Source organism: Myotis myotis, unplaced genomic scaffold (assembly GCF_014108235.1).
Source record: "Myotis myotis isolate mMyoMyo1 unplaced genomic scaffold, mMyoMyo1.p scaffold_m19_p_3, whole genome shotgun sequence".
NCBI lineage: Eukaryota > Metazoa > Chordata > Mammalia > Chiroptera > Vespertilionidae > Myotis > Myotis myotis.
This window is the reverse complement of record NW_023416335.1, coordinates 172,969,119-172,988,445: the sequence shown is the minus strand read 5'-3', so window position 1 is coordinate 172,988,445 and position 19,327 is coordinate 172,969,119. Positions and strand designations below refer to the sequence as shown.

The 19,327-nt window shown below is 37.9% G+C and overlaps 1 protein-coding gene across 15 annotated transcripts in view; it reads right to left on the bottom strand.

The window, feature by feature from the left end:
- The window catches only part of CPNE8 (copine 8), a 197,581-nt gene that overhangs the window by 57,209 nt on the left and 121,045 nt on the right, over positions 1–19,327 (bottom strand). For 12 of the 15 annotated variants that reach the window (XR_004966369.1, XM_036301658.1, XM_036301655.1 and 9 more), the window contains 3 exons: positions 13,280–13,355; positions 10,197–10,250; positions 8,824–8,885 (listed from right to left, as the gene is read on the bottom strand). Coding sequence is in view for 13 of the 15 variants with exons in the window: in XM_036301658.1 (XP_036157551.1) it covers positions 8,824–8,885; positions 10,197–10,250; positions 13,280–13,355 (192 nt within the window). In the remaining 2 variants the exon portion in view is untranslated. Of the gene's footprint in view, positions 1–8,823; positions 8,886–10,196; positions 10,253–13,279; positions 13,356–19,327 lie in introns of those variants that run through there. The other 3 variants (XM_036301665.1, XM_036301666.1, XM_036301667.1) reach the window with 2 other exon arrangements.

Genomic DNA, 19,327 nt, shown 5'->3' with positions numbered 1-19,327 from the left:
AATTTTACTTCACAGTGCTGGTCAGTGGTGTGTTGATGACGGGGCAATGAACCCCCCAGGCAGTAAGGAGTGTCTGTAGATAACTTAAAAACAATAGTGTAATCTTCTAATGTTCAATTCACATTCCAATATCACCATATACCAACAATCTGAGCAAAGTTAGTAATAAATTCACCCACCCTACCAAAACCTGCCCTTAGTAAGCTACCCTTGTTTATCTTTTTTTTTCCCCCCTGCAACCTTTTAATTGCCCACCAAAGAGATACTATTTTAGAGATAGCGTGGCTAAAAGTGCACACTCTGGTCATGAAACATAACTAAGAAGCAGCCTGATACAAAATAGATTATCGATATTTTGGCTAAACCAGCCATGGTTATGATGATGACACTATGTAAGTCTCCTCTGACTTTGAAATAGATAGCTCTGAAGACATCATTTGAAAATGAACTAACTGGCAATCCCCAAAGAGATAACTGGACATCTCTAGACTTCTAAAGCATGCATTTTGCATGTTAAAAAAATAGAGTCAAGTTTTAACCAAAACAATGTTGATGAGCCTTAATATGTTTAAAAGTTTCTCTTCTAAATCTTAGGGTAGATGAGCTTAGTTTATGTATGGTAATGTTCTATGTGAATGTACTTATAGGAGGCAGAATGGCTTTATTTTCATTAGATTTATCCCCACTTAGTGCTGCAGGGTTTAGCTCTCCACTGATTTGATGAAAGCAAAACACTTGGGTGCCACCACAAGAAGCACTATAAAAAATCCTGGGCATGTATATTCGGTTTTCCATAAGAAATTGGATTTGAAAAAAACCAAAAGCCTTATAGTGTTTCATGTTCTGGCAAGATGTTCTCCCTTAGGCAACATAACCAATATACTGCCACCAATTTTATAAAACTAAGGCAAACATTTAACAGCATCATTGTACTGGCTTCAAGTATTTTTTAAGGAAAAAAAGAATCCTTATGGAGCTTGCTGACAACAGAACTTACTGATATTCAACTCACATTTAAAATACACAGTATCAAGAAGCCCACTTTAGTCTTTAAAATTAGTTTACAATAGTAGGTAGCTCTTCCTCCCCTACCCCCCCCCCCAATTATTGATAAAGCTTTTATCAATAATGTCAGACAAATTTTAGGTTCAGGGTCACAGTTTGCATTGAGATCGACTAGAATCAAAAGAATGTCCTGGCATTCCTACAAAGAGAATTGAACTACAAAAAAATGTCTTTTAGTGACTTTGTAAATATGAATATATCTTTTTTCTCTCCATGTCTCAGATAAATAGGACAACTACCACCAATGATATTATGATGATCAAATGAGGTAAGATATATTGGAATTTCAAAGAAATTCAAATTATTCAGAAAAATGATAGTAGCGTTTACTGAAGATTAACTATATGCCATTTAATCCACATAGCTTATCTATGAGACAGGCATTTTTATTTTCATTCCTAGTTCATAGAAATGGAAACAGGCTATGCTAACAAGAGACAGATCTAGGATTTGAACTACGCAGTTAATGCCAGAGCCCAGCTTCTTAGCCCCTGCTATGCACTACCTCAATTATCAGCAGCCACCTCTATACTTGACCTCTTGTCAAACATTCACCTCTTATTTTCATTCTTGCCCAGAACTTGCCCACTTAGCATCTCCCTATTACCTTCTCTCATGTTTCCTTTCTAACATGTGAGGAGAATAAGCACCTGATGCTTCTAATCTTGACTTGCCTTCTCCAAGTCACTGCAAACCCAGATACGGAGTTAAGTTGAGAACATTTATGGCAGAGGCAACACCACGGCATTTTTTCTTATCCCAGAAAGCCTGGTCCATCTGTTTTGTTTGGTAATTGTGGCATGAGGCATGCAAAGAGAAAGGTCACAAGATGAGAAATTCTGAGAGAGACACACACGGGGGTTTGTTTTCCAGATCACTGAATTGTCACACTCTTTGTTTAAAAGCCCTATTTATTTATGTTTCATTATGTTAAGAGATTTGGGGAAAAGAGTCAAAAGTCCAGCTTAAAATGGCTTGTTAATTAAATTATGTTTTGTCAGTGGCTACTGTGTGTTCAGCTCGATAAAATATTTAAAAATTGCCAGTCTCCTTGAGAGACACATCATACAAACAGACAATTAAAATAACACCCAGGGAAACTAACCCTGGGTGTAAGTGGTAGGGTATCAGGACCAGCTGGATGAGAGTTTGGTGTTCTCACAGGAAGAAAATTGACCATTTGTAGACCTGCAAGTTTCTAATACACTCAATTGTCTGATGAAAGCATAGGCTAGGGTTTGTGTTGATGTGAAATCCTGGGAGCTTAGAGGGACTGGTGTGCATCAGAATTTGTTTTCCCCCTTCACCTGCCAGTCAAATACTAGTAGATGTAGAAAGCTTTACAAACATTTGTTCTTGGTCATGTTAGTGGTGGAGTAGTTTCATGAAGACTTCCGACACATAGAGGATGGAAGAGTAGATAAAACCAAACTGAAATTTATGATTCTGCTTTTAGATACCTAGAGTGTGAACTATTGGGAATATGGGAATATATTTTATAAATCTGTAGAGATCAATAAAGCCATTTCACCAATGATAATCAATGGTGTTACCCTAAAGGAAGTCACAGATTTCAAAACATTTCTGTAATTTTGTATGAATCTGACATGACCCTTATCAATAATAACTGGAATTGCCCTCGCCAGTTTGTTCAGTGGATAGAGCGGACCCAAGGGTCCCGGGTTTGATTCCAGACAAGGGCACATACCTCAGTTGTGGGAGGCAACCAATCGATGTTGTCTCTCTCACATCGATGTTTCTCTCTCCCTGCCTCTCCCACTCCCTTGCACTCTCTCTAAAAAAAATCAATGGAAAAAAATATCCTCAGGTAAGGATTACCAACAACAACAAAATAGTAACTGGAATATTGAATACCATAAGTTAATTACTGAATAAACATCTTTAGTTGCCAATTATATCAGACTTTTAATATTTAAAATTATTTCTCTTTTTAAAAAATGTATCTTTATTGTTAAAAGTATTACAGATGTCCCCTTTGTTTTCTCCCCCCATTGATCCCACTTCTACAAATATATCCTAAGAAACCCAAAACACCGATAAGAAAGAATATATGTACCCCATGTTCATAAAATTATATCTTAATAAGAAAAAAATTAAAAAACACTGCAATAATTGTACAGAGTGTGATTAAAAATAATGACCCTAAGATCAACAACCCAGAAGAAGCAAACAGGTTTTATTATTCTACAGTAAGACCTCCTCTGTGGATATTATTCTTCTTTGTAGAAAATAAAACTCTTTACTACTTCAAGTCATAAAATGTTTCTTACGCTACAGGAAAATCATGGTACTGCTTAAATAAAAAAGTTCCAAAATTCAGATTTTTATTTCATAAGATATTTACATAAAAATAGGATCTTGGCTGATTTTGAATGCATCTGTCTCATGCCTCCTCTATTCACCATGTACCTGAATCCATAAACCTGTAGACTGTAGCCAAAGACAGTGTTTTAGGAGCTCAGACAGTGAATGAACAGTAACAAGCTAACAAATGATTTCACAATCAAGGTTATATTTTCATGTAAATGCCTACTTCGATAATGATGAAAATAATGGACTCCTGGAATATGCAACACTAAAAATTAGGCCTGTAAAAACTTTCATTTGAAAGGGAAGATATTAAAGGTCTATGAAAACAGTTTTGTTTAGTATTTAAATGTGTCCATTCTTAACTCTGCAAAATTTCTACTTGGATTCATGAGGAAACAAATAACGTTTTTATAACTTTCTATTTTATAATATTTGTGTGAGATGAAACAAGAAGAGAGATGACATTTTAAAGTGCAATTTGAGAATTTCAAAGAGTTTAATCACAATCTACTAGTCCTACATATTCCACATCAATCAACGGTTTTGCCCCCTTTATTTTCATTCTCCCACACAACCCATGTAAGGGAAATAGTTTAGAAAATTCATGTAGAGAAAAAAAAATACAGGAAAAGCTCAACTAACTTTATTTTAAGTGACCCAGAGCTAGCCAGACTACCAATTTAATTATTGTTACTCATGTTTTATATGATGATTTTTCACCTTTATTGAAGACCTCTAGCTTTACTTGCCAATTAAGATTCAGCACAAATAAGCATAACTCAACAACAGTTTCTCCTAGACTACAAAGGCTATGGTGAGTAGGTCCCTGAATTGATGCCATGACAATTAGCAACAATGACGCTAACCCAAATTAACCACAAAACAATCCACAAATGCCAGTAACAAATGCTGATATTTGGGTATTTAAGTTAAAAGTGAGTAGCTTCTATGATTTATTATAAAAACAAAACTGAATTCAACACTTAGTTCCAATAGCTTCTGCAATATTATATTTGGATATAATGGCGGAGCATTTCTTCAAAAAAGCTAATGTTGAAAAACGAATCTTCAAATATGCTAATACAACCTCCAAAATACTATTTTGGGGTTGCTTGCTTGATTATAGCCCAATGTGTTAGCTTATTTTATTGTTCTTCTTCAATGCAATCACAAGGCAAAAAGAAACAAGGCCAGATGGCTAAATTAAGAAGAGTCTTTTTAGATGTGTGCTAAAGAGGAGTAGAGACCAAGGACCAAAATGTGAATATTGGGGAAGTTTAGCTGAAGTGTTGACAACACTAGGGATGTAGCTGCCAGTCAGCTTTCTGCCTTCTGTTCTCAGTTGAAAACACTCAACCTTTTTTTTGGTGGGACTGAGAGAAGAAGCAGCGGAAAAAACGCAAAACAATTTTTTAAAAAGAGTTCTGAAATCTGTTTCCAGAGACACCACTAGTTAAAAATCGGCCTTGACCAAGGACATCACAATTAATAAGCAGAGGTTTCACAGACAAACACTGACGATTTATAATATTTAGTTATTAAATTAGCAAAAATGAAAAAGGAGTGGCACTCTTCAGTAAGGATAAAGATATGGCACTTTCATATGCAAATGTCAGAAGTGTCAATTATTGCCCTTCAAGGAACACCATTTAGATATATCTAACAAACTATGAAATACACATACCATTTTCATCCAACAACACTATTTCTAGAAAGTAACCTTGTAGACATGCTTAATGAAGTGCACAAAACATATACACCAGGGTTTGTTTTTATATTGAAGCCTTGTTTATAACGGAGAAATAAAATAGTTGCAACTAAAATATGTAGCACAAGATATTTTTAAATTGTGTGCATCCATACAGCTAAAAACTGTTAAAATAAGGTACTGACATGGAAATATAAATATATATATATATGCGCAATATGTTTAATGAAAAAAATATACATTCTAAAATATTGTGCACAGTATGATCACACTGATATAAAACCGTGTGTTTGAGAATAAATTTCTAGCATTAATTATTTATACAGAGTATGATTACAGGGGATCTAGCTTCATATTAAGTTATTTTCATTTTACCTAATTTTTCTTTGTACCATTTCATATTTAATGTTATATTGTGAAACACAAATGTAGATATTTATGTTTAAAATTTGGGAGACATAATATTTCTTTCCCAAAACCTGAAAATAAAACACTAATAAAAGGAAAGTATTGTGTGGAAAAATTACTATGAGGAATACTAAATATTACTGAGGTGTTTAACAGTTTTCAGAATTTTTTTTTTAGTTGCAAAAGACTAGGAATTCTGATTTGATGTTGTTCAGATGAGATTCAGTATCCATTTTTGAAACTATACATAATTAATGGTCAATTATTATAATTAATTTTAATGTAAAATAAGTATAGCTCATTATATTCTATTTCGCTATTATTCAGAAGTTTTGTGTAATAATGTTTTTGCTTTTAATATGATTTCCCACCACTGCAGTGCATTTGTACACTTAGATCATCAATTTTCAACCGGTGTGCAGCAGTAGACATACTGGTGTACCACAAGGATTTTTAAATATGCAATAGCTGACTATTTAATCAGGGGCACAGACCTCTTTCTCCTTAGATTGTCAAATAAAAAAATGACAACAGTCAACACAATAGCCATCTGGTGTGAATGAATCAAAATTATACCTATCTTTTTTTGTCGGATTGGCAAAAAATACGTATTATGTACATCTTCACATAAAAATGTATTCTATGCAAATAATATTTTATGTCATCTATAATAATAAAAGCATAACATGCCAATTAGACCGGACGACCTTCCGGACGAAGCTGGGGCTGCTGCTGCAGGATCGAGGCAGCCACTGCGGCTGCGAGGAAGGGATCCAGGAAGCCCCTGCGGCTGCGAAGGCCTACTCTTACACGAATTTCATGCATCAGGCCTCTAGTTTTTAGATAATATGGTTATAATATAAAAGTTAATATAAGTCCAGCTAGATTAATTATGTAGTGAAATTCAAACTCTATTTCCCTAGGTCCCATTTGTAAATCAAAAATGGAGTCTTATCAACTCAAGGGAAGTTAGGATTGAAACAAAGTGTACCTCATAGATCGGGGCTCCATTTATATACTGATTTCTGCCGGGAAAAGGTCACAAGCATTTCTTCTAGCACAGACAGTGCTAAAAATAGGATGTATGTAAGCCAAAAAAATAAAATAAAATTGGAGGTTGGAAGCAGCAGAAAAATATGACAGTGTGATATAGTCAAGACTGTCATTGCACTAGGTATAGTAGGAAAATGTGAAAAATCAATAAAAATGATTTCTTTAATGTTATTAGATTTTCCCTGCTGACAAAACATATTGGGTATTTCTTACACACACACACACACACACACACACACACACACACACACACACACAAACACATACCTACACACACACACACATACCTAAAACATGCCCACAGAGTAAAACAAAAGACATTTTTAACATTTTAAAACTTCAAATTATTATTTCAACAGGAAAATAAGCCAGATAGAGCAAACACTTTATTTTTAGTTTAAAAAGACTATGCTGACATTTCTAAACATTTCTTGCCCTTTCTTTTACTTTTTTGCATTTGGAAGAGAGAACAGTGTCCGATTCTGCCCTATTTATGTTTCTACTCGGGAACAAACATTGGTTGTGTGCGTGCGTGTTTTTTTGTGTTGTTTTTTTTTTTTTTAAGAAATAGGAAGAAGAAAACTACTCCTCCCTTTCCTTGCTTTCTGCCCCTGCCCCCTCCGTTCTTCCAACAGACACCCTTCCACCTTTCCTCCCCATCCTTTTTGCTTTTTTCTTTTTTTTCGCCTCCCCTTCCCCCCCAGTTTTGTTTTGCTACGAGTCTACATTCCTGTTTGTAATACTTGGTTCGCCCGGTTTTCTGTTTTCAGTAAAGTCTCCTTATGGCAAAAAAAAGAGAGACTATGCTGAGATATCCATTGTCTTACCACCTTTCTTTATTGCTACAGCTACTAAGAAGGTATCTTTTTTTAAAAAAAAACCTCACCTGAGGATATTTTTTCCATTGATTTTTTGAGAAAGTGGAAGGGAGGGAAGGAGGGAGGGTAAAAGAGAGAGAGGGAGCACAGGTGGTAATTAACCTGCAACCCAGATACATGCCCTTGACCTGGAATGGAACTTGCAACCCTTAGGTGTATAGGCCGACACTCTAACCACTAAGGACACTGGCCAGGGTCTATGATTATTATTATTATTTTTATAAACACGGTGTTTTATTATCCCATCTTATAAAAATAAGAATATGTGCAGACCCGGGAATACTAAGGAGGGCTGGCAAACATTTCTTCCACTTAGTATGCTTTCCTTTAACTTTATTGAAAGAACCACCATAGCTTCTATGACTGTGTAGCCAGGTGGCAGGTTGCAAGTTGTCTATATATAGCCAAGATTCTCCACTTAGGCAAGCATTGTTTTTGTTTGTTTTGTTTCCTTAAATAAGAGCAAAATGGAGAAAGCTCTCTCTTTTGGGGGAAACTATCCTTGCTCCTCTTGCCCCCTCAGTCTTCCATCCTGTCTTCTTCTTCTGCCTCATGACAATTAATCAGTGAACGAGTATTAAAAATAAAAATAAACTCTTGCTGAATCGTAATTAGGAAGAGATTTACATGAGTTTTGTCTCTGTCTGCTCTTATTTGCCATGAAATTATGCAAAATTCAAATCTGTCTTCTTACCATTTTTATATATTGTAAATACAAGGTGACAGCAAATAAATTAGAAAATGTGGATATTTTAGACCATATGGTAATAGATGATTGTTTGCAATCTCTGGGGATGCTTGGTTAGATTTTAAAAAAATAGGAGCAAAATCCATAATACATTACCTAGACAGGGTCTGTATGGACTCTGGCAAATTTTAAGAATGATTACAACCACCAATTTTTTTTCTAATATATATTTCTAGAAGCTTAGGGAGCAACTAAATGATTATTCACCATCCATATCTGCATTATGATTTCATGGCAAGATACATTCTTTAATAATCTGGAGCTAGAATAAACATTTGCAATAAGCCTTCAGCTAAAATTTTTCTTCAATTTTAAAAATAATAAAAAGTGAAGTTAAAAAGTCCCAGGTGTCAGACAAATGAAAACATTCTATGAAAGCACATATACCTTTACAGCTTTTACTAACACAATAGTTTTTTTCTTTTGGTCAAAGAAAAGTTACAATTTTTTCTAAAAGTAATAGCTCTTGGCATATAAATTTATCTCATAGGTCTGAAACAAAAGTGCAATTCATCTGCCATCAAAACATAATAAAAGTGATTATTTCAGTTGTCTATTACCTAGTGGTAGCACTTGCTACACACATTTAAAGGAATGATTGGACAATAAAACAATTTCAGAAAATGACTTACCCTCCTTTAATATAGTCAAGGAATGAAACTTCTGTTTCTACCAAGAAAGAGAGTAAGGTTACCTGAAAAAAAAAAAAAAAAAAAAAAAAAAAAAGGAAAGAAAGGAAGAAAGAAAGGAAAGAAATAAAGAATGAAAGAGAAAAACAGGGCAGGATCACCAGCTAGTACTAATTGCAACCCCAAATGGACCCCCCGCCCCCAACTATTAGGGAGAAAATCATATTTTCTAGCATTTGAAATTCAAAGATATTCTTTATTAAAATCTGCAGGACTGATTTTTCTTACATTTAAAATTATCAGAAGGAAAAGGGCTAAAAATTTTTAACTAACTAATTTCTATGACCGGTTTAGTTCCTTTAAAGAATAGCATAAAAATTATTTTCAAGGACACTGTGTTACTTCTCATTTTAGATAAAAGAAAAGATGAAAGGGAGTTGAAAAATGGCTAAAACTAAAAAATCAAAATGAATAAGCTTCGTTGTGTCAAAGGAAATGTGTGTCTCTGCCATGGTTCTGTAATGAGGCCATCTAATATTTCAGGTGTCTTGCTTTATAGAAATGTTTAAAAGGAAACTTGGAGAGAATGCAGAAGTTGCTTCCCCCAAAGAGAATTAGTTTTAGGGTAAAATCTTCAGTATATTTTTTTTATCAAAATAGGATGATTTTGATTTTTCACAATTTTAGGATACTTTCATTTTTGCACCTTCTGCACTGATTTAGTGAAGCATTCCTACAGAGTTGTAAATGTTAATGAACTATAAACAAGTACTTTCTCATGCTGTAAAATGAGTCATAATAATTAAGGTTAGCCTATAAGGACTATAGTATTTTTCACTCCCACTTACATTTTTTCATGTCTGCCTGATTCTCTCTAGGGTGGTTCCAAAGAAGAATTATTCTTAACAAAACTTCAGCTTCCCTCACAGGCATTATGACCCCCTTGACCTAGAGCAGTGGTTCTCAACCTTCTGGCCCTTTAAATACAGTTCCTCATGTTGTGACCCAACCCTAAAAGTATTTTCCTTGCTACTTCATAACTATAATATTGCTACTGTTATGAATCGTAATGTAAATATCTGATATGCAGGATGGTCTTAGGCGACCCCTGTGAAAGGGTCGTTCGACCGCCAAAGGGGTCGCGACCCACAGGTTGAGAACCACTGACCTAGAGCAACCTGCAGAGAGCTGGCTCACTATCTCCTACAAGGTGTTCTCCATTAGAAACATTCCCATGGCAGTTTATTTTTCTATTATATACCTTCATATTAAAATTCTAAGTGAAGAGTTGCTTTGATTCTGATGAAAACTGTTATACATATACATTGTCATTCATTTGTTTGAATCCTTAAAGAATAACATAATACTTGACTTACTGTTCCCGAATTAATGTATTTTTTCTTTTTTACTTTCTTTTTGGGATTCACCACCTTAAAAAGATGAAAGAATTGCAATGTGTTAGGTTTGATACTAAAATTATTTTAAAATGTGTAGCTCAACCTGCTCCCTTTACTTCTTATGCCTTTCTTCATTCACCAATGCCTTTATTATGACTCCTGCAGTCATTTAGCCAAAATTCCTCTGCTATAGTTACTAGGGTTATTCATTCTTCTTAAAAAGCTTTATTTTATTAATGTTCTCAAGACGTTATGCATTGATTACTCTTACCCATCTGCATCTCTTGATATGAGAAAGACTTTTAATACTGAAGGTTCTAAATAACAATAAGTGCTTTGTAGAAAAAATATATATACGTTGTGACAGAAAAGTATAGTCAAAAGACTTAATTTTTCAGTAGGTTAAATACACTAACATAGCAGATCACCCAAATATGTAGATATATAAGGGCTCTATGGACTATATTGCTTTATTCTGGTAATAATGTCAACCAGACACCCAGGCTGCACAATAATTGGTAAAGGTAAAATTTGTGGACAAAAGACTGAATTTGGGGCTGTTTGTGCCATGAGAACTATTACTGCATTCTACAGTGCAGTAATATTCTCTCTATATGGGAGGATAGAGAGAACATGAAGATGAGGAAAGCCTGTTAATCTAATAGGATAAATCAATCTAACAGGATAAGTGCCTTAAGAAAGGATCTTTCAGCACGTCTCAATCCAAAATGTAAAGGGCGCATTTTAATAGGGAAATGAAGAATTTATAAGTAAGTATTATTTGAACCAGAATTTATTCATTTAAACTAGGACTCCAATGAAAGGGGATAGACAAATGCAATGGTCTAGAAAGAGAAAAAAGTAATTGGCCCAGGTTGGCTGAAACAGAGCGCAAAAAATCATAAAGATTAAAAAAGTCTGACGGCTTGCTGGCATATGGATCCAGCAGGACACATCGCCTTCTGCACTCTTGGAGATCCTAAAAGGGCCCTTTACTTGGGCCCAGCCCCTTCACAGCTGCAGTCCACCAACAGTCCTGCAGATCCAGGGTAATGGTCCTATCTGCAACTCCTTAGATCCTTAAAGGGCCCAACGCTCACTTCCAGACCCACCCAGCCACAGTTGTAAGCAATCTTGCTGACACAGAGACCCACTATAAAACATTCGTGTGCACCTCAGGAGATCCTGAAATATCCCTATATTTGGGTCCAGCCCACCCAGGGGCCTAACAGGACACATGCTCATCTGTGCCTCCAGAGCCAGATCTACGGATCTCAGTCTTGGCTATGGAACCTGAAAGAGCCACGGGGCTGAGTTCCAGGCCCTCTTAGGCATGGCCCAGGTCCGGCCCACTAAGCGGGGAGACCTCCCAGGCACCTGGCAGAAGCCACACCTACCTGTGCACCTAGTAACAGGCTAGCTGACTGAAGACCCAGTAGCATCCTACTGAGCAAGGCACTAAGCCAGTCTCTTCCACCTAGGGACCAATCGAGCCCCTGGTAATAAGCACACCAACCGAGGACCCCACTGTAGACCTAGCAATAGCCTCAAAATGAGTTCCAACCCAGTATAACTGCAATTCTGGAGATAATGCTATAATCCCACAAATCCAGACAAACTTTACCTGCCAAACTAATCTAGATTTTTAAAAGCTCAGGCATATGGCTGGGATCTAGAAGGTCAAGTATATGAGCAGGTCTCTGCATGGCCAGGAAAGACCCGAGGAAGCTCTAATTCTTAATTACTGGCTGACCACGAATCTGCTGAAAGGGCAGGTGAGGGCCAAGCCAGAGTTTACACTGTTGGGACACATAAGGAGTGCACCAACGCACGCAGAGTGGCTGGTTTGTGGAGGTTTATGTGGTGACTGGCAGTAGATGCGTCCAAAGTACCAGGAGCACTGGTACACAGGCCGTTCCTCCTCAGCTTTGAGGGTAGACAGAGAAAACAGGCTTCTATGTAAGTACAGCCTGTCTTATATTGCGTTCATTACCTGTTTAGAGCCTTAATATTCCTTCCTTGAAAGACTTAGATATAAAAATTGATCCATTACTCCATCTTTGTCCTTGCCTACAAAGCTTTCTTGGGTTGAGTTTGCCTCCAACCCAAATATCTCATAGTCTACTAAGTATATACTATTATATATAGCAGTTTTCAAAATACACTAAATATATTTCCTGCGTTTGTCTCACCCATCAGACACTGAAATTTTTATTCATCTTTGTGTCCCCAGGGCCGGATACAGAGTGAGAATATAGAAGCCGTGTAATAAATATTTCATTTATAAGTTAATGCATGAATGAATGCATGGAATACAACTGCTTTAGGCCAGTAAGGTGGTAGAAGGAGGTGGTTCCTCCACTCTTAATTAAAAGAGGTCAATTTTAGCATCAATCTGGCAGGGAAATAGTTACCATTATTGACTAAATACTGAGATATTCTCAACTGCTATCCATGTATTTTAAATTTAGAAATATAGAGAATGTACAGATAACATAGCTCAAGGATTAACAGTGCTAAAACACAGACCTGGCAGTTAAGGCAGAAATCACCAGTGTGTTTGCTTTAATAATTTAGATTTCTTTAACAACTGAATCATGCCTTGCCATTCCCTTTAGTCTTCATCTAAACCACAGTGAATGTGCACAAACACACTAAGCCAAGTACAGTTCATTTTACATCACCATGCTGACACAACTAAAATGCATATTTTACTCTTTATATTTAAAAGGACTAAGGAGGAGGTTGGTGGGAAGGCAAACATGAAGCGTGAAGCTTAAGAAAAAAATAAACTTGCATCCTATTGAAATTTTTAAAAATAAGAAAAAGTTACATAGGCAAAAACTTTAAATGTCTCAAAATAGGTTTAAAAGACCATGTCACTTGAAGAGAAATAATATCGTTTAATCTCAGAAACAAGTCTGTCAATAATTTTAAAGATTCATATATACATATATATCTGTACTAAGTTAACCTTTGACAACTATCCTTTGCAAAGTCTATACTTTTAAAGCATAAATATATTTATTCCAGAGGAAATAATAAAATAAAATTCCTCTTACCTCATACACATTGAATTGTGACTGCCCTCGAGAAAGTTCCCTGTAGCTCGTTGTAAACTCTCCAATGAAATCATGACTAAAATTAAGGGAGAAAAAAACATATAGTATTAGTTTTCATATATCTGTCAATTATGTTTAAAGTTTTTAAGAAATGTATAGTTTAATCATGAAGAAAATGCTTGATATTGTTATAAACATAGCTTAGCTTATACTTTAAAGGAGACTGATACGTAATTTCATTGTTCTTTAACCACAAATTTTGTGTACTCAAAAACTGCATTTTGTTAACATTTAAATAATATTTAATTTATCCCACCAATATTAATATTTTAAACAGGAACATTAGCTTAACAACTGAGATTTCAAAAACATTTCAACTCCTGTGTATCCAAATAATTATTTATTGGGATGAAAGTTTAAGACACTCAAAAATTTATTATTACACATGTGAATAATCACAAATATAAAAAATCACCAAACTTTCCTGTGATCAGGATATAATAGGACACTCTTTTTAAAAGTTTATCCCTTGTTAACATGGATAATAGACACCAAGCCTTATTTTCAATAAGGACAATTGAAAAGTATACCGTGAATATCCAACATGGTTATTCTGAGTTTCTTCACCTTTTAAAAGCAATAGCCACTGAGAAAGCAGGCCTTCTACAGATGCCTTCTCAGTTTCGGCGGGAGGGGGAAGGGTTGAGTAAGCATGTGTTAGCACCAACTATAAAATGCGTATCAGCATGATCACTGAGACTGACCTATGCAACTTTAAGACATGTTATGCATTCAGCAGTTTAGAGGGAACTATATTCCACTACTCTTTGCTAATTTAATGGTCAGCACTAGGTTGAACACAAACTGCTAAGAAATAAGGGTGAAATGTTGGTATCCGTCCCATGGTAAAATGTAGCGCCTCAGAGGAAGAAGATGAAGACTGTAGGAACTAAAGTCCTATAATAAACATAAGGGATCTTGCTGCTATTCTTATCATAGAAATTAAGATTGGTCCATTTGCTTTGCAAATGAAATCTGTTCATTATCATAAAAATGAACATCCCCCCCCCCGCCTGCCCCCCTTACCCCCCCCCCCCCCCCGCCACCCGGGTTTGGTTTAATGCTTAGCTGAGTCACTAAAATCTATAAACCTCCCATAGACCTGATGACCAATGACAAGCCACAAAAAGTTGTGTCTAGCCAAGCAAATACAATTTCTAAAAGATGGAATGTGGAAGAAAAACACTAGCTGTCATTTCATTTGATTAGAATTTCTGCAATAAGAAGTGTTTCTTTAAAAAGAATTATTGCCCAGCCGGTGTGGCTCAATGGTTGAGCGCTGACCTATGAAACCCTGGTCATGGTTCTATTCCTGGTTAGAGCACATGCCTGGGTTGCGGGCTCATCCCCAGTAGGGGGCATGAAGGAGGCAGCTAATCCATGATTCTTTCTCATCATTAATGGTCAACACTGTTTCTATCACTCTCTCCCTCTTCCTTCCTCTCTCTGAAACCAATAAAAACATATTTAAAATTTTTTTAAAGAATTATTTAAAATATAGCTCACTTAGATATCTAGCCTCCAGTTCTATCTCAAAGATCTTCTACATTATCACAGTATTCTATACATGGCACTCCTCTACCCCAGTATCACCTTAACCTCTTCAAGATTTAATTTTCAGAAGTAGATCTATACACATGAAAATGGTGGTGGTGGGGGGGGAGTTAATTGAAGGCTGTGATAAATATATTTGCATTTATGAGCCCAAATCCCTAGCACTCTCACTCTTTCAAGATACACAGGAAAATTATAAAACAGTACACATTTCTTTTTTTTAAATATATTTTTATTGATTTCAGAGAGGTAGGGAGAGGAAGATATTGAGACAGAAACATCAATGATAAGAGAGAATCATTGATCGGCTGCCTCCTGCACGCCCCCTACTGGGGATCGAGCCTGCAGCCCAAGCATGTGCCCTTGATTGGAATCGAACCCAGGACCCTCCAGTCTGCAGGCCAAAGCTCTATCCACTGAGCCAAACCAGCTAGGGCAGTGATACACATTTCTTATAAATAATTCTCTTTGACCTTCAGAAGTGCAAGTTAATACTTGTGATATCTTTCTCTGCAGATCTTAACAACTTAAATTAGGGAGATTCTGTTTTGAATCAATCCTCCTTCATTGTTATGCGTGTTTCTGATATCTTAAGTAAAAATTACTGAGATAAAGGTTCTATTTATAGGACTCCACCACAACACTTTGATATTGATAAGTATGGACAAGCCTAATATAACCAGAGCTCACCACATGAGTGGTAGGAATCTATTATAGAGGCCTTAAAAATAATGCCTGAATCATTTAAGCCATTAGGCAATTTTCTGATTTTACAAATCCTAATCCCACTTGGTTAACTGTTTAAATTCAACTCTTATTGTTAACATTAAATTCCTGCCACTTAACACTAATCAAAAACTTGGTAGAGATAAACAATATTTACTGTTCTCAAGTAAATGTAATTAATCAAGTCCCAAGTAATACATCCATCTAGATAAAGCCAGTCCAGTTGTAACTGGACAACCAAGGGGTCCGGGCTGCCTGTCACTACTTGAGCCAATTAAGCAGAGACAGGGTTGAATCATATGTGAATGTTTATTCCAATACTGCCAGCAGTACAGGAGAGCAGCAGGTCATCCACAAAGATCTGCTCTGCCTCTCCCCATAAGCCAGCTACTTATATTGGGTAGAAGGACAAAGATTATGTGGGAAAGTAGGAATTATAAGCATGGGAAAGTAGGCAAGGTAGAATCATTATAGATTACAAAACATGCAGGCTGGGGGGGGGGGCGGGGTGGAGTGAGGGCGGTCACAGAGGATAGGTGCCTCCAGGCACCCCAGGACCAGATTGCAGGCAATAGGGGCCAGGGTTGTAAAGAGTGGGTGCCTCCAGGACTAAACTGTTTCAGCCACAAGGTTTGTAAATCTTTCCATAATGATAGGCAGTTCTCGGGAAAGGAGGGTGGACTGCATTGCGTATCAGCTTCCGTGCCCCAGGTCGTACAACTCTCAGCCTGGGGTACAACTCTCTGCACTGTCCCCTACAGCCTTTTCCAATAGTTCTCCAATATTTTCTCCTGGCTTCAATTTCCTCACATTGTGTAGTTCACCAGAATTTACTATGTGCTTTATATAATACTAGAGGCCCAGCTCATGAATTTCATACACGGGTACGGTCCCTAGGCCTGGCCTGCAATCAGGGCCATCTTCCCCAGCTGCCTGCAAGCCGGCCCTGCCCCCTGCCACCACCGACTCCCGGTTCCCCATTCGCCATAGGGTGATTGGTGCCTGATGGCCAGGGGAAGGGACCAAGAGGTCAGCTGTTCCCGCCCACTCACTGGCCCCGCCCCTGTCTCGGGTGGCCATCAAGCAATCAGAGTCTGCCAGCCAGAAAAAGGGACTAAGACGTGGTCAGTGTGTCTCATAGTGACTGGTCCAGCGGTTGTTCTGCCATTAGGGTCAGTTTGCATATTACCCTTTTATTATATAGGATAGAAGCCTGGTGCACAGGTGGGGGCCAGCTGGCCTGCCATGATGGGGGCCCTGGATCGGGGTGGGGAGATCCCCACTGGGGGGCAGGGTCGCCAGGACAGGGGCCACAGGGTTTTCAGGCTGGCCCTGCCCTCGATCAGGGTGGGGGTCCCAGCTAGGGGGCAGGGACAGCCTAAACGAGGGGTCTGGGGCTGTTTTCAAGCCGGCCATGCCCCCATCAGGATGGGGGTACCCGCTGAGACAGGACAGGCTGGGCAAGGGGCTGCCAGGGGTTTGCAGGATGGCCATGCCCCCCATCGGGATGGGGGTCCCCACAGGGGGCCAGGGTGGCCTGGACGAGGGGCTGCAGGGAGTTTGCAGGCCAGCCACACTCCTGGCTTTGTCAGGAAGGAAGTCTGGAAGATGTCAGGTCTAATTAGCATATTACCCTTTTATTAGGATAGATGTTTATTATATCTTATTATAAGCTGCCTTGGATACTTTTAAGAATAAGAGGACATACATAAATTTAAAAATGAGTAAAAATGTGCCCCCCATTCTGAATCTTGTTCAAGATGGCTATTTTGAATAAAAAAATGAATTTGCATATCAAAAAAATGAAATGCTATTCTTGTGTTATAGAGGAGAAAATGAATTAAGTGAGTCACAAATTGCTTTTCAGCCTCTGAGACATTTCTGTGAAATTAAAAATGGATGATCAAGAGGTGAGAATGTGTTCAAAGTTCATGAACATAAGGCAGTAAGTAGCACAATAAAATAGTCATTCTTAGAAGTAAGACAAGGAGCCTTGTCTCCAGAATAAATCAGAGAATTTGGGTGGACAAGTAGAGAGATTCTCAGGTCAATTTTGTTATAGATGTCTCAAAATATTGGACATTTTTATAGTTTTCTTTGTTACCTGTCCTACTTAAAAAACTATATTAAATTATAGATTAGTACTTTAAAAAAGTATTAAACATGGTTTTCACTGATTTATTCTTATAATTATCTTTTCCCCCATCATCAATTATTCCTAGATTTTATTAAGATTAAAGGGAGGAAAATTAAATGTGCTATATATTTATATCTGTTCATGATTTTCAATGGTATAACATTGAAACAACTTTCACTATACAGAGAAATATGACAAAAGATTTTCATAATAAATCACAATTTCCTTGTGATTCAATAATACTGTTTCGCTATTTCCTATTAACTTAATTGAAACTAAAATAACTTTCCTGTACTATAAGCCTCTCTGACTACATTTACAAAATGAGTTTACTCCCTGATCTGATTTACATCTGATTCCTCAATTTTTCTCTCAACAAACTCTTAAAGCTTCAACTTGATTGACCCTTCCAGATTTACCTCATATTTCAGGACTTCTCCACACACATACCAGACTCTGGACAAAATGGGGCTGGGCCACATTCCCAGACATCCTGAACTTTCTCCATTTCACAATTTTACTAATGATATTTCAATATAAAATGTAGCCTCTATTAGAACAGAAAGATAACTGAAATTATTTAAATATTTATAATAACTAGAGGCCCGGTGCACGAAGATTCATGCATGGGGGTAGGGAGGGAAGGAGTCCCCTTAGCCGGACGTGCACCCTCTGTCACATTCTGGGGCCCCAGCCGCTCCGGGCCTAGGCACGGGCCTACAGGCTCAGGGTTGCCTGGCTCCCGAGGACGCCTATCCCGGGGACACAGGCCTTTTGGTGCTGGCGCGTGCAAGCAGCTGCAGAGCGAGAACCTTCACCAGCGCCCGCCCACACACTCCAATGGGGTGAAAGCTTCCCCCGCATCATCATGGCAACACGGGGGCAGCTCCCACCCCGACGGCGGCTCCCTGGAGTCCATGCACCCCGTCCCATCCCCAGCTCCCTAGCGCCCATGCACACACAAGCTCCCGCCCTGACCCTGGCTCCCTGGGGGCATCTGCACGCCCCACCCCACCTCCAGCTCCCCAGCGCCCGTGTGAGAGCAAGCACCTGCCCTGACCCCGTCTCCCTGCACCTGTGCATGCACAAGTGGCCATGGGGCTGGAACTTCCCCAGCATCGCCATGGCAACATGGGGGAAGTACCTGCCCCGCCCCCACTCCTCATTGGCTGGAGGGTGTGGGTGGTGGGTGTGGCTTAAGCGTAGTGGAGGGATGGCTAATTTGCATGTTTCTCTTTGATTATATAGGATTATAAGGCTAACATTTATTGAGCAATTACTATGTGTTCAAAACTGTGTTAATTCATTTACATAAATATATCATGAGCACAATTACGTGTAATAAATAACACACAGAGGTTGTTACCCTGATGTTACAGATGAGGAAACTAGGTCTTTGGGAAGTGAAGTATCTTCTCTAAAACAACTCAACTCCTAAGCGGTGGACTCACAACCCAAACTCCAACTCTGTCTGAATCCAAGGAGCACGCTGTTAACCACACATTCTAGGCTTCATCTATTGCGAATTCTAACTTGTGTTATAATGGTTTGAGGGTAAGTTTTATATCTCC